Genomic DNA, 14,903 nt, shown 5'->3' with positions numbered 1-14,903 from the left:
AGCCACATGTATTCTGGATGGAAAAAGTTTTCAGAAGTAAAGAAACTAAAGGAAAAACAAAGCAAGACCTACCCACAAGATGATCATGAGTTACAACTTCTTGCCACTGGCCAATATGCCACCAGTCTCCAAGCAGTGGCTGCTTGGGAATAACTTTCCCACCCAGTCCACTCCCACTGTAGAGCTCAGCATGATATTCTGTGGTATGCAGTGTCTCCTTGGACACAGACTTTGGGCCAGCTATGCTGGCTGTGTCCCTGATGGACTCGAGACCACCCCATGCCCACTCCCTAGCTGGCAGAAGGACAAAGAGAGGGGACCAGGGATGAAACTGGCATTCCTGAGCAACCACCAAAGCACTTGTGTGCCATCAACACAGGCTGGGAAGCACATCTAAAACACAGTACCAGGAAACATGCTGGGAACAATAATTAGCTCTATCCCAAGCAGACCCAGTGCACAGGCCCAGGAATACACCAGGAAGAAAGCTGAGCAAAGGCAGAGGGAATGGTGGGGTAGGCAGACAAAGATTCACAAGTACTGTATGATTCATGGAGAAAATGGTGATAGGAGGGCAGGAGGAGCTGGGCAGAGCAGGAAAGCTGGGAAGAAGTATTACCAGGCTGTGAGGAACGGAGCCATGTTGAGGACACAGTTGATGAGGGAGAAAAAGCAGGTGATGACTGTGTGCTGGTTCTGGCCGTGGTGGGTGCAGAGGACTCTGTTACAGGCGACTCCTTTGCAGCACTGGTTGTTGGGGAAGAGGTCTTGGGCCTCAGGGTTGTAGGTGTGGGCCTGGGGCTGGTGCTGGGAGCTGCTGTGGAGGAGGCTGTGGAAGTGGAGGCAGTGGATGGCAGCCGGGTGCTGAGCGGGCTGCTAGGGACAGGTGGAGAGCTGGGATGTGGAGAGGCTGTTTCCAGAGGCACTTCTGTGCTGCTTGGTGGGCTGGCTCCAGTGGACACAGAGGTCTTGGAGGTGCTGCTGATGGAGGTGGTGGCTGTGGTCTTGTGCGTGGTCACAGGTGGCCCAATGTGTGGCACAGTTGACAGTTCGTGGGTGAAGGCTGCTGGAAGTAAAGCACAGAGCTTTTTGAGAATGAGGGCAGCAAAAGTTGGAAAGGGAGGTGGTCAGATGCCACAGGTTTACAATATCAACAAAACAAAGAGGGCTGTGCTGCACTTACTCCCTGGGAAGAAGGGAGCCCTGAGACTGTGGGTCCTGTCCACAAGCTGTCTGGTTTCTGTCTTAAAATGGAGGAAATGGATACAGTGCCTTCCAACAGGCAACATTCCTCTACCTAGTCCTGAAGAGTATCCTGTGTGAATTTGCATGTGTCTCATTAAGGAAGAGGCAGAGCTTAAGAACAGTCCCCTCCGAGACTGGCAGGTCAACCTCCATGGGAGAGATCTGTGTCTCAGAGTCCTACCTAAGTAAAGACATACCACGGTCCGAAAGCTGAAAGAAGGGCAAACGGTGAACAAATCTAAAAGAACTCTGAAAGGAACCTGTGTGGCAGGACAGAAAGAATCAAAAATGGAGTTCAGGCAGAAGCCTACCAGGCTGTGAGGAGCTGAGCCTTGTTGAGGACACAGTTGAGGAGGGAAAAGAAGCAGGTGATGACTGTGTGCTGGTTCTGGCCGTGGTGGGTGCAGAGGACTCTGTTACAGGTGACTCCTTTGCAGCACTGGTTGTTGGGGAAGAGGTCTTGGGCCTCAGGGTTGTAGGTGTGGGCCTGGGGCTGGTGCTGGGAGCTGCTGTGGAAGTGGAGGCAGTGGATGGCAGCCGGGTGCTGAGCGGGCTGCTGGGGACAGGTGGAGAGCTGGGATGTGGAGAGGCTGTTTCCAGAGGCACTTCTGTGCTGCTTGGTGGGCTGGCTCCAGTGGAGAGAGAAATCCTGGAGGTGCTGCTGATGGAGGTGGTGGCTGTGGTCTTGTGCGTGGACACAGGTGGCCCAATGTGTGGCACAGTTGACAGTTCGTGGGTGAAGGCTGCTGGAAGTAAAGCACAGAGCTTTTGAGGATGAGGGCAGCAAAAGCTGTAAAGGGAGGTGGTCAGACACTGCAGATTTAGAATATCAACAAATGCAACACGGCTGTGCTGCACTGAGTATTCCCCGGGAAGAAGAGAGCACTGAGACTGTGGGTCCTGTCCACAAGCTGTCTGGTTTCTGTCTTAAAATGGAGGAGATGGATACAGTACCTTTCAATAGGCAACATTCCACTACCTAGTCCTGAAGAGGACCCTGTGTGAATTTGCATGCATCCCTTTATGGTAGAGGCAGAGCTTAAGGAGAGTCCCTTTTGAGACTGGCAGGTCAAGCTCCATGGGAGGGATCTGTGTCCCAGAGCCCTAAGTATGGCCATACAGGTGTTCCCATGCAGAAACAAATGGGATAGAGAGGAAAAATGAAAACAGCTCTGCAAGGAACCTGCATGGCTGATAAGGATGAGTGGAAAAATGGAGAGAAGCAGGAAGTGCCAGGATGGGTATGGAAGAGCTTTACCTGGCCCTGAGGAGCTGAGCCTTGTTGAGGATAGAGTTGATGAAGGAGAAGAAGAAGGTGATGACTGTGTGCTGGTTCTGGCCGTGGTGGGTGCAGAGGACTCTGTTACAGGCGACTCCTTTGCAGCACTGGTTGTTGGGGAAGAGGTCTTGAGCCTCAGGGTTGTAGGTGTGGGCCTGGGGCTGGTGCTGGGAGCTGCTGTGGAGGAGGCTGTGGAAGTGGAGGCAGTGGATGGCAGCCGGGTGCTGAGCGGGCTGCTGGGGACAGGTGGAGAGCTGGGATGTGGAGAGGCCGTTTCCAGAGGCACTTCTGTGCTGCTTGGTGGGCTGGCTCCAGTGGACACAGAGGTCTTGGAGGTGCTGCTGATGGAGGTGGTGGCTGTGGTCTTGTGCGTGGACACAGGTGGCCCAATGTGTGGCACAGCTGACAGTTCGTGGGTAAAGGCTGCCAAGAGGGAAGCACAGGTCAACTGAGGATTAGGAGAGAAGGGGAAGCTAATGCGATTGCACAAGTGTTTTTGTTAAAGGTAGAAGTTAAGCCTGGTATTGCACTGAATTTTTCTGGGAAGAGGCAGGACCAGACATTTGCTCATCCATTTAGCTTTGTCATCCTTCAGGGCCAGTCAGGGCCAATACTTGCCAGGTGATGATGGGGTTACTCTCTCTGGATGTGAAGTGCCTACCCTGGCAATCACTCATTTGCTACCACTCAACAGGCATGGGGAGAGAATTGGAAAAAGCAAAACCAGCCACATGTATTCTGGATGGAAAAAGTTTTCAGAAGTAAAGAAACTAAAGGAAAAACAAAGCAAGACCTACCCACAAGATGATCATGAGTTACAACTTCTTGCCACTGGCCAATATGCCACCAGTCTCCAAGCAGTGGCTGCTTGGGAATAACTTTCCCACCCAGTCCACTCCCACTGTAGAGCTCAGCATGATATTCTGTGGTATGCAGTGTCTCCTTGGACACAGACTTTGGGCCAGCTATGCTGGCTGTGTCCCTGATGGACTCGAGACCACCCCATGCCCACTCCCTAGCTGGCAGAAGGACAAAGAGAGGGGACCAGGGATGAAACTGGCATTCCTGAGCAACCACCAAAGCACTTGTGTGCCATCAACACAGGCTGGGAAGCACATCTAAAACACAGTACCAGGAAACATGCTGGGAACAATAACTAGCTCTATCCCAAGCAGACCCAGTGCACAGGCCCAGGAATACACCAGGAAGAAAGCTGAGCAAAGGCAGAGGGAATGGTGGGGTAGGCAGACAAAGATTCACAAGTACTGTATGATTCATGGAGAAAATGGTGATAGGAGGGCAGGAGGAGCTGGGCAGAGCAGGAAAGCTGGGAAGAAGTATTACCAGGCTGTGAGGAACGGAGCCATGTTGAGGACACAGTTGATGAGGGAGAAAAAGCAGGTGATGACTGTGTGCTGGTTCTGGCCGTGGTGGGTGCAGAGGACTCTGTTACAGGCAACTCCTTTGCAGCACTGGTTGTTGGGGAAGAGGTCTTGAGCCTCAGGGTTGTAGGTGTGGGCCTGGGGCTGGTGCTGGGAGCTGCTGTGGAGGAGGCTGTGGAAGTGGAGGCAGTGGATGGCAGCCGGGTGCTGAGCGGGCTGCTGGGGACAGGTGGAGAGCTGGGATGTGGAGAGGCTGTTTCCAGAGGCACTTCTGTGCTGCTTGGTGGGCTGGCTCCAGTGGACACAGAGGTCTTGGAGGTGCTGCTGATGGAGGTGGTGGCTGTGGTCTTGTGTGTGGACACAGGTGGCCCGATGTGTGGCACAGTTGACAGTTCGTGGGTGAAGGCTGCCAGGAGGGACGCACAGGTCAGTTGTGGATGAGGGCATAAGGAGGAGGCAAATGTGGTTGCTGTAGCCTCAGACAGGCAGCATAAATATCCACAACTTCAGCATGCTGCACTGAATATTTATCAGAAAGAAGGATGTGGGACTAAGGGCTCTGCCCTATTCCTGCTCTCCTTTTTTCCCATAAAAGGGGAGGAAAAGGGCATGCTGCTTTCCAACAGGCAAGATGCCTCTTGGTCTTTCTGGAAGCAGACCGTGGGTGGATGTGCAGGTCCTCCCATGGAAAAGGAACATATTAAAGTCTGCCCACTTCAGAACTGTCATGGTGGCCAGTGTGGGATGACTGGACCCCCAGGGTGATACCACATGACAACTACATTACACTGCTGATTCAAAAAGCGGTGGGAATGGAGAGCAAATTTAAAGAAAATATACATGTGTTCTGCAGTGGTGGAAATGAAAAAGAGAAGAGGGAGAGCAGGCAGATGCAGCAGGACAGGTAAGAGAGACGCTTACCATGCTGTGAGGAGCTGATCCTTGTTGAGGACACAGTTGAGGAGGGAAAAGAAGCAGGCGATGGCAGCGTGCTGGTTCTGGCCGTGGTGGGTGCAGAGGACTCTGTTACAGGCGACTCCTTTGCAGCACTGGTTGTTGGGGAAGAGGTCTTGGGCCTCAGGGTTGTAGGTGTGGGCCTGGGGCTGGTGCTGGGAGCTGCTGTGGAGGAGGCTGTTGAAGTGGAGGCAGTGGATGGCAGCCGGGTGCTGAGCGGGCTGCGGGGGACAGGTGGAGAGCTGGGATGTGGAGAGGCTGTTTCCAGAGGCACTTCTGTGCTGCTTGGTGGGCTGGCTCCAGTGGAGAGAGAAATCCTGGAGGTGCTGCTGATGGAGGTGGTGGCTGTGGTCTTGTGCGTGGACACAGGTGGCCCAATGTGTGGCACAGTTGACAGTTCGTGGGTAAAGGCTGCCAGGAGGGAAGCACAGGTCAGTTGTATGTTGCTGGCTTATGAGAAGTTGAGTGATATTGAGTCCTGTACTTTTTGAGGTTTTGTGCTCAGTTATGGGCCAGGATGGGAGGCTTAGTTCCCACTAAATCTGGTTGGTATAGGGTTTGTGTTTTTTTCAGTTAATGAAAATGTCCATTGTCCTAAATATGTTCCTTCCTGTCCTGCTTCTTTTTTGTAAGTGCTTGCTGCTGACTGTTTTTAAGGTTGACCTCTAGCAGTTTGTCTAATCTTATTCTTTTTGGAGCAATTGATTGGGGAAGAGGTATCATTTGTTTACTGGTAGTTTAGAACTGGCTTGCTGCAGACTCCTCTGGGAGGGATCCATGGGAGGGCCGTGGCTACTGAAGGGATATGAATGTATTGGCTGGGGATAATTCTTATCTCTTTCATGACCAGAGCACTCACCTGTTACTACTTTAGTAGTTGGTGTCTTAGCTCTGGTTGGCTCCCTTGCTACAAAGAAAGGGATGAGAGAAAAGAATGATTGAGTCTTGGGAAGGATTCTAGGCAAAGCATGCTATGGCATCTCCCCAAAGGAGATCAACACTAAGAGAACTCTGGCACATGGGTCTAAGTGAAAGAACTGGAGTGAAAGCTTGGACTTGAGTGTACACTTTCTTGCCCACCCTCCACTGGCAACTCTTGCACTCAGGGTCAGCATTGGTCCATGAGGTCATATTTGTTGGACAGCAATTTTCTTGGATGTGCCATGCCCCAGGCATCCTTTGGCTGGAGATGATGCCTTGGGTTATGCCTCTAACTGAGAACTGTCCTGAGCTGTAAATAGGAGATGTATTTCCAGTTTCCCTGCCTTTTGTTCACCCCTGTCCCACTGTGCATTCTCAGGGCAGCACTGTAAGAAGAGGTGTTTTAGCTTGTATCTGATTGATAGCTATAGGGCAGGAACTCATGGATGCCTGAACTCTCATAGAAGCCTGTGCCCCAGAGCCAAAGCCCTGAAGTTGCAAGGAGAAGGACACAGTCAGGGTCATGTGTAGGTCAGGCTCAGGACCTGCTGGTGTCCCATGGCAATAGCAGGGGGAATTGAGAACAAGTACCAAAACTGAAGCCTTTGTGGGATGTGCTACTTAGAAGAGAAGGGTGGGAACTGGAAGAAGCAGGCAGATCAGAAAGAAGGGCAGGAGGGAGCCTTACCAGGATATGATGTTCCCAGCTGGGTTGAGGAGAGGGAAGAAACAGATGAGGCTGAAGTGACAGGCAAAGAGCTGGAGCTTGGAAATGTCCTTGTCAGTGGAACTTCTGGACTAGTGGCAGGGCTGGTCTCTCTTGGGACAGAGGTGCTGCTGGTGGATGTGCCAGGGGTGGTCTGTGTCTGGGTGACAAGGTGCTGTACAGGCTGTGTCAGTTTTGTTCTTATGTGGGTAACAACTGCGGAGAGAAAAGCACAAGTTGATTGAGGGTGAGTCTGAAGGGTGCCTCTGACAATTTGATACTCCCTGTCTTTTTCTGAAGCTCCTGAGGAAAGAAGAGCCTGGTTGGATGTGCATGTTTCCCCTCCCAAGTATTCCAAACTGGGCAAGACTATCATCTGGAAAAGCTGAGATAAGTGAAGCAGAATCTTAGGCCAAGGGCATCTCTCTAGTTCTGTTTACTCACCTTCTGGGTAGTGCACAGTGGTTGCTTCGGTTCCCTCACTCTCTGTGGTGAAAGAATGAATATTAGTAATGGCTGGGAGCTGGTGAGCTTCCTAGAGGAATCTGTAATTGCTTGCACAAGAAGACCCATATATATGCACCCAACAGTACTTTGTGGGAGAAACTTGGATTTGGAAAAGAGTGTACAGTTGCCCTCCCACTACAGTAGACTTCCCACCACATGCTGTCCCAGCCTGTTGATTGCTAATGTAGTAATATGTGTTGCCATACAGCCTCAGAGGAGACTGTCCTTGTTTGTATATTTAGTGTCAGACATTCAAAAAGGTTATTATTTTTGGAGGAGTATTTTTTACAGTGAGTAGGGGGAATATATATTTTGTGGTCTGTGAGTTTTGAAGAACTTGCTTTGAGGCATAGAGAGATTTTGTCTAAATTTGGAGGAAGTGTTGGAAGAGATGCTAGCTAGCCAATGCTAGCTTTAACATCATATTTGGATGTCAGATGCTTGCTCCATTGGGAAGATAAATTTCCATTTTAATCACACTTCTTATCCATGTCCTTTCCTTTCTGTTTGCAATGTTAAGACCTCTAGTAAGAATGCCTGAAGTTTTTTATAAGGACTATATTGACATATGACTTGTGAGTGATGGCTTCACCTGACAGATGTAAGAAAGTGCTATTTACCTGCTGTTGTTAGTTCAGGCTGGCTGAAAGTTGTGCTCCGAGTTGTGGTGTGAGTAGGTATCGAGGAAGTTGCTGTTTTCCTTTCGGTCGTGGTCTTGAAGGATGGTGAGGTGACCCCTACTTGTTCTGTCTCTGTTGAAGCAGCGATTGATGAGGCAGAAGGTGATGAGGGAACAGACCGTGTAGTGGCCATGGTTCTTTTCATTGAGGTAGTTATGGAAGGGGTAGTGATGGTTGTAGTCATGTTTGGTGTGGTAAAAATTGATGTTGTATGTTCTTTTGGAGTAAAGGTAAAAACAAAATGTGAGTAACCAATTAATAGAAAAATTAAAACCAGATTAATTATAAAGAAGATATTTGTATTTTAGAGATAGTTCTTTTATTTTTCAAATATTTTCAATATGACTGTTGTATTCATGTTCTCATACACTTACCAAATATTTCTGAGCTTATATTTGTTTTCTGTTGTCTCATGTCTGTCTTTGTTCTCATTTGCTGTATTTTTCTGTATTAGATTTGTTTAATATATAAGTAGTTAGCTTTGTTGTCACTTTGGGTAAAGTCTATATGGACTTTGTCCATTGGCTTTTATTATGTTCCAAATCAGCCACACTTGCAGCTTATGCATTTTGTATTGAAAGGCTAAATAACATCATACTATAGACTCTCCTTGCCATGATGCACAAATCATCTGTCACAATGTCAGCTTTCATATGTTTTGACTCCTTTGGGACCTATTTTTACCTCTGCTTTTCCTGACAGTCATGGTTCAAGATGGTTTATTAGTTGAAGTGCATGTTGGTATGAGGCTAAATGAGGCTCCACAAGCCACAGAATCAGAAAGTAATTTATGCTGGCAGAGTCATCCTCCAGAGAACAGGACTTTAGAAGGCTAGACAAAGCTGCTACACTGATACCTGTGTGACTCTGCTTTGGGGCTTGCTTACATTATTCAGAGTCAATAGATTGGGTGCTCCTTGAACTCCATAAATGAACCAGTGGAAAAGAGGCTGAAGCTGAGCTAAAAAACCCAACTGGACCTGGGCTTGCTCACTGCTTATAGAACTACTAATTGTGTTTCTCAGATTACTCACTTTTTGATTGCATTTTTATCCTAATACCTACATCTTTTTATACACTTTCAGTCTACACTTCTGAACATTTCTGGTTTACAAATTCCTTTCTGAAAGCCTGCTTTGCCTATTTCATGATTTGGAGTCTAATGCTTGGATGGTGTGTGAATTTGAAATGCATTCCTAGGAATGGTATCTCAACAATGTACAGAGGTTTAGAACAAGTTTATAATAATTTATTTTAGACAATAACACTAAAAACCTACCAGTAGTTGACTTTATTGTGAAAAGAGGTTGTGAAGGTGAAGTTCTTGGAACTGTAATTTTTGCAGTTATTGTTGGATTTGTGGTCTCAGGTGATATAGTTTTTGCAGAAGAAGTACTAGGTGCTGTTGGAAGTGTGCTTGTGGTAGAGCTTCTTGTTACTATAGGCTGCACTGTTGTTACTAATAAAAAAAATCAAAATTAAATGATGAAATAGTCCTCAGTATGATAACATATATATATTAATGTAATTTTTTCTAAAGTAAAACAAGTGGTTTTATAGCTATTAGCAGTAGCTACTATTAAAACCCATTATCTTTTAGATTAAACCTTGAAGAACTGTTATCCATTGCTTCCTTTGCTATTATGTGCAGTGAATACATTAAACAGGTATTCTTGGACATGCTTTATAGCTTTTTCTTCACTTTAAAGTGAATTTGACATAAACAGTTGTTCATATCAGCAGAATGGAACAATATTACAATAATATATCAAATATTATCCATAATTTTATTATTCACACAACCCACAGTGTAAAGTTTTCCAATACCATCTGTCTTCAGGGAAATCAATGGAATTTCTAACAAATTTAAGATCAAGATATATAGATTCCTTTCCTGTATCAGGCTATAGGGATTTGGTATAGTCAGTCACACATTTCCATCAAGACTTTCTTCAACTGTTGAAATATTATATGGCCAGTCCCTAGTAAGATTGGGCATAAATTTTTGTGAGATCCTTTTCATCATAGAATCATAGAATGACTTGGGGTTGTCTTAGACCATTAATGATAATCTAATCCACTCCCTCTGCAATGAGGGGAGGTGTGTTCAACTAGATCAGGTTGCTCAAATGCCTCTCCAGCCTTAATTGAATGCTTCCAGGTAAGGGGATTCAACAGTCTCTGCAGGCAACATCTTCCAGTGTCTTACCAGCCTCATCATAAACAATTATTTCCTTATATCTAGTCTGAATTTACTGTTATCTGATTTAAAACAAATACCCCTTCTCCCATCACAACAAGTCCTACTTAAAAAGTCTATCTCCATCTTTCTTATAAGCCCCATTCTAGTATTGAAAAGTCACAAAGAGGTCTCCATGGACCCTTCTCCTTCCCATGCTGAACAACCCCAGATCTCAGCCTTTTCTCACAGGAGAGGTGTTCCAGCCCTCAGGTCATTTTTGTATCCCTACTCTGTCTTTCTTGAATTAAAGACTGCAGGGCTGGACAGAGCATTCCAGGTGGGCTCTCATCAGAGCAGAGGGGCACAGTGCTCTCCCTTGACCTGCTGGCCATGCAGCTTTTGACACAGCCCAGGATATTGTGGTGCCAGGGTATTTTTTATCATTTCACCTTATGCATGTGAAACTGATGATGCTGCTGTATCACACAGAAAAGGGCATTATTGATATCATAAACACTTATCAGGACATAATATCAGTGCGTAAGTTATAGAGTTGGTCACTGTGTAAACTGACCTGGTGAAGGTGAAGATGGTTCAGGTGTGGTGGTAACGTTTACTTGTCCTGTTACATAAAGACAAAACAGGTTATATTTGTGAATAAAAACATATTAGAATATCCCAGATAAGGCAAATCTCATCGGAATGGATTCCAAGGAGGTGTTCCTGAAAGTATTTAATCTTACATATTTCCATGGTCACAGTCACATCAAAGGACTTAATTACAAAGAAATCAATACATCTCATTATTATAATGAACTCTAGTAAGTTTTTCCTATCTTTGTTATGACTTTTATAGCTAAGGACACCTCAGTTTTCAGGGATAGTGGAACATGGTTTTGTATGTAAGGGAGATCACTAAGATCCTGGTCACATAAGATAAAATTTTATAATGAGAATTTTGTTCTTAAGTTTTTTTTACATCTGCATGAAAATCCAGACTGTCCAGCTAGAGTCTATCCAGAACCTTATTTAGTAAGATAGGTTTTCATGGAAATAAGCCATATGGTAATGAACTTCAAGTTAATTAATAAAAAAAAATCTAGAAATATATTTATTGAGTCCAGTTGCTAAATCTGCTCTTCTGCTACACTCTTCCCTTTTTCTGTGAAATGTGTTGAATCCCTCTGAGACTCACAGCTCTTCTGGGCCTGTGCCTCACACAGACTAGAACACCAATACTTTATTTTACAAGCAGTATAGTAATAGGTTTATTTTGAAAGGAAGTTATGTTTAGATGAACATTCATTTAGGAGAGATACTATAAAAATATCTTCTCTGAGTCTGTGCAAATGTTGTAGTAGGGTTTTCAAGTTACTGTGGAGAAAGAAATGCTGCTTACCACAAGGCATGCACCTTTCTTCTTCATGGTCAAAGTATTCATTGTGAGAGCAGTTGTAACAGCCTGAAGAAAGGGGAAGAGAAGTTTTACATTTCACAGAGAAAGGCATTTAATTTACACTATTCATAACTGAATATATTATATATCTGTTATTAAAAATAGTATCAATTTCAACATCATCTATTCAGGTATTTCCAATGCTATCATCAGAAGGAGATTTTGTCTACGTTTCTCCAGCTATATCCATTTGTTTAATAAAAATATTAATTTCTCTCTCCATGTTTTCTTTCCTAAGTACAGTGAATTCTTTAGATTTGGTGCAAGTTTCTCTTCCAGACAGGCTGAGTTTGATATAAAGCTAAATATAGTACATCTACTGAGTTAATTATGTATTTAAAACACTACTGGTAAGAGAAATATGAGCAAAACTTCCTAAAAAATAACATCAATTAGATTATCATTATTTAACTGTGGTATGACTGATCTAGAAAAAAAACAGCACTGAAAACAATTATGTTACTGTTTCCTGGTTTACAGTAGTAGAGGTTATTACCTTCAATATTGACATATTTGTAGTTCTGATTTGGACAGTTACAAGGCCTGTAGTGCCAGGTGCATTTGTCATCGTTGTAGCCATAGGAAAAAGCATCATCAATTCCTTTTCTTTTATGAGAATTGTAATACTCACAATAGACAGCTAAAGAAAGGACAAGCAAGAGAGAAGATTTTTCTTTTTCAAATTAATAGCATGATACTTCCAAAGTACTAGAAGGAAGACAAAATTAATTAACAATTGGAATAAAAAAACCTTCACTGAAGTGATTAGCTTCTGATGTAAATATATATTTTAACTCGTGGAAGTCAGTTTCTTTTTTGCAAGTACAATATGCAGACATTTCCACAACTTTTCATACACAATATATTGAAATGTGGAAGGAAATCCATCAAAGATGACAACTCTAACATTGATTTATAACATGTCCATCCTCTTTTTTCCTTTGTATTTGCTGTTTTGGAACACCTTCCTGTTTTACAGTGTTCCAGCCAACACAGCTGTCTACAGTCCCTTGACATCCACACAGAAATTGATTTCATCATAACTCAAATGAAACATTTTTTTACAATTTCATGCTTTCTCTGCTGGCAAACTCACAGTATACTATACACTGATAGCAGAAGAAACAATCTGCTTTCTGTGACCACATTATTTTCTCTCTCATGACTCCATAATAAAAAGAGTTAAAATATTTTGATTAATTTAGCTGAAAAGTACAGATTTTAAAACCCATGTGACTGAGGTTAATTCTTTGCCCACAGAGAAAATGCAAAGATTGAGGTGGTTATTACTAAGTTTCCTATGTTGCCAAATGAATGTTCTGACCGTGAAAATCTCTTAAACCTGTTTAAGGAGAGCTTAAGGAAACTCACGACAGAACTCAGGGGTCCTCCAGTCAATGCAGATGCCTTTTTCCAAGCATGCCATGGCATAGACTGCGATGGCGTCACACATGCACTGACAGTCCCCTCCAATGTCACACCCACAGGAGTCTCGGACACAGGCCTCATAGTAGGGCATCCGATTCACCTGCATGGCAAAAAGAAGGGATTCATTTTCCAAGGTTATTTTGTGCCTATTATACTCTATGTATATGCATAGCCACTGCAGCATTGTCCACATTTCTCACTGGTTTTCACCACCCGATTAATCAATATCAGGCATCACCAATTCCTGATTCTTAAGTCTTCATTCATTTTTCACTCTTAGTTGTAACTAACCAGTTAATGGCATACTTGGCATTTGTATTCACAAAAGGGCTGGTGAAGTGCAAATTAAAAAAAAAAAAAAGAAAATTAACATAAACATGAGCTATAAACACTTTTAAATGTATTTTATTGAAACATTTTGCCAAATAGAAAATCACCTGTTTGAGCATGAGCATTTGGAAAAATACAGATTATGCCTATAAATAAAAAAAAGAGCAACTAAATTCTTACCTTATTGTGACAGGCAGAAAAAACATAGCTGTTGATGACGGAACATGTCTTTTCTGCCCATGCTTTACGATAAGGGTTCTTGCTGCAGGGGTCCACTACAAAGTACACATCCCCACAGAGAGGATTCTCTTTCCAAGAGTTGACAAATTCTAGCTCGTTTGATGCCACGTACTTGCTTCGAGTTTCAAAGTCATCCTTCATGTTGCCATTATAGTTACCACACAAACCACAGATCGTTTCCTAGATTCAATGAAAGCATCAATATCAGTTCAGGAAGTTACAATTCTCACCCGCCCTTTTGATAACTGTTTTCTATGCTTTAGGAGTGAATGTCATCTACAAATACTCTCTCGTAACATACTTGTGCATGGGTTTCTCCTCTAAACTGTAAACTGTCACCATTTAGAGATCAAATTCAAATGTGCAGTTGCATAAATTACAAACACTTAGCTCAAAAATTTCCTGAATGCAGTATAAAAATCCCTTAAAAGTTAACCTCTTGTGAGATCTCTGCTGTTTTGGAGATAACAAAATTAATTGCTTTGCCATCACAGAGACTCAAGGTAACCATGATCAAATGTGCAGTTCAATCTGAATGGAGAGACACTTTAAGGAAATTATTCTGCAATACCTGTGTTTCTCTGGAGATCTTGATAAAGAAGTTCATGTGCTTATTCCATATAAGGGTCATGTTGTATTTTCCTGGGATAATGATATCAAACATCAGGTGAAGGGCATTCTTTTTCACTTTGTATCTTATACCAGGATTTTCCCCAGAAATAGCGAAGGTTTCATCTCTCAGTATGATTGTCAGATTCTGGAAGAAAATTTATCTGGAAGTTACAATTTATCAAATTTCAGTATTTTCATCGCTGAAGTTCAGCTGCTGTAACATTGCAGCAGGAAAACCGTATTTTTAGATTGAGCAATTCACTGCACAGTAAGCTTCAAAATTTCCTGGCTTCTACATAGACAAGATTCTTGGAGAATGAAACACAACATGAGAATTAAAAAAACCCAAACAAACAGCTATGGCATTTCCTACTAAAACCAAGGCTCTAGGTTTAGCACATAATTTCATTTACAAGACCTTTCTCTTAAGATACAGCTAAAGCTTCCAAAAAATTAAGAAAACCTGGTCTTAAAATCTATTCAGCTGGATAATGGCAGAAAGAAGAGCTTACCCCAAGGTAAATGCTGATGGATCTGGAGCATGTAACTCCTGATTTCCCACAGATTACATTTTCAGTAACAATTTTGAAAGAGGAAATGGGTCTGTTAACACTGCAACCATCCTAAAAAAAACCCAAAACAAACCACAAGAAGCACAAAGGCTCAATAGACTGAGCCTTAAGTCTTCCTACTTAAAACATAAAAGTATAAGAAAACACAGGATGCTTAAAATGTCATTAGTAATTCTGTTTGGAGAGGTGATGACCCCTGCTTTACTGGCCAAACTGATGTAACTTCCCTGAAGACATATTTATCTGGTATAGAATACAATGACTATTTAAACATATTTTTTAAAAATCTAAAATTGGTTATAATTGCATGAAAATTATGGAGTTTTAGAAGTAAAATATTTTCATTATAAGCATTGAAATAAACATAATATGTAGAAACTCAGTAAGTGGTTATAAACATTCAAAGTGC

At 43.4% G+C, this 14,903-nt stretch overlaps 2 protein-coding genes across 2 annotated transcripts; both read right to left on the bottom strand.

The window, feature by feature from the left end:
- Positions 1–4,693: 4,693 nt before the first annotated feature.
- Positions 4,694–9,088, bottom strand: LOC110484470 (uncharacterized). Its single transcript, XM_085580178.1, has 5 exons — positions 8,954–9,088; positions 7,615–7,890; positions 6,932–6,973; positions 6,470–6,703; positions 4,694–5,271 (listed from the first exon to the last, which is right to left on the bottom strand). The coding sequence occupies exons 2-5, from the start codon at positions 7,856–7,858 to the stop codon at positions 4,703–4,705; spliced, it is 1,089 nt and encodes a 362-aa protein (XP_085436304.1). The 5' UTR covers positions 7,859–7,890; positions 8,954–9,088; the 3' UTR covers positions 4,694–4,702.
- Positions 9,089–9,195: 107 nt separating this feature from the next.
- Positions 9,196–14,890, bottom strand: LOC146767314 (mucin-6-like). Its single transcript, XM_085580179.1, has 4 exons — positions 14,435–14,890; positions 13,882–14,067; positions 13,251–13,490; positions 9,196–12,840 (listed from the first exon to the last, which is right to left on the bottom strand). The coding sequence occupies exons 2-4, from the start codon at positions 13,972–13,974 to the stop codon at positions 12,670–12,672; spliced, it is 504 nt and encodes a 167-aa protein (XP_085436305.1). The 5' UTR covers positions 13,975–14,067; positions 14,435–14,890; the 3' UTR covers positions 9,196–12,669.
- Positions 14,891–14,903: the final 13 nt, after the last annotated feature.

The sequence above is a fragment of the Lonchura striata genome, chromosome 5 (assembly GCF_050655825.1).
Source record: "Lonchura striata isolate lonStrDom1 chromosome 5, ASM5065582v1, whole genome shotgun sequence".
In the NCBI taxonomy this organism is placed as follows: Eukaryota; Metazoa; Chordata; class Aves; order Passeriformes; family Estrildidae; genus Lonchura; species Lonchura striata.
Note: the sequence above shows the minus strand (reverse complement) of the source record. Positions and strands in the feature narration are given on the sequence as shown.

What these genes read in the sequence shown, in the direction of transcription:
- LOC146767314 (XM_085580179.1), bottom strand. Translation starts at nt 13,974, where the DNA reads ATGTTTGATATCATTATCCCAGGAAAATACAACATGACCCTTATATGG. An exon ending in AGATCTCCAGAGAAACACAG is followed by an intron (nt 13,491 to 13,881) that starts GTATTGCAGAAT and finishes CATTGAATCTAG; the next exon opens with GAAACGATCTGTGGTTTGTG. An exon ending in TTTCTGCCTGTCACAATAAG is followed by an intron (nt 12,841 to 13,250) that starts GTAAGAATTTAG and finishes TTTGCCATGCAG; the next exon opens with GTGAATCGGATGCCCTACTA.
- LOC110484470 (XM_085580178.1), bottom strand. Translation starts at nt 7,858, where the DNA reads ATGACTACAACCATCACTACCCCTTCCATAACTACCTCAATGAAAAGA. An exon ending in CACTGTGCACTACCCAGAAG is followed by an intron (nt 6,704 to 6,931) that starts GTGAGTAAACAG and finishes TTCTCTCCGCAG; the next exon opens with TTGTTACCCACATAAGAACA. An exon ending in GCTGGGAACATCATATCCTG is followed by an intron (nt 5,272 to 6,469) that starts GTAAGGCTCCCT and finishes CCCTCCTGGCAG; the next exon opens with CCTTTACCCACGAACTGTCA.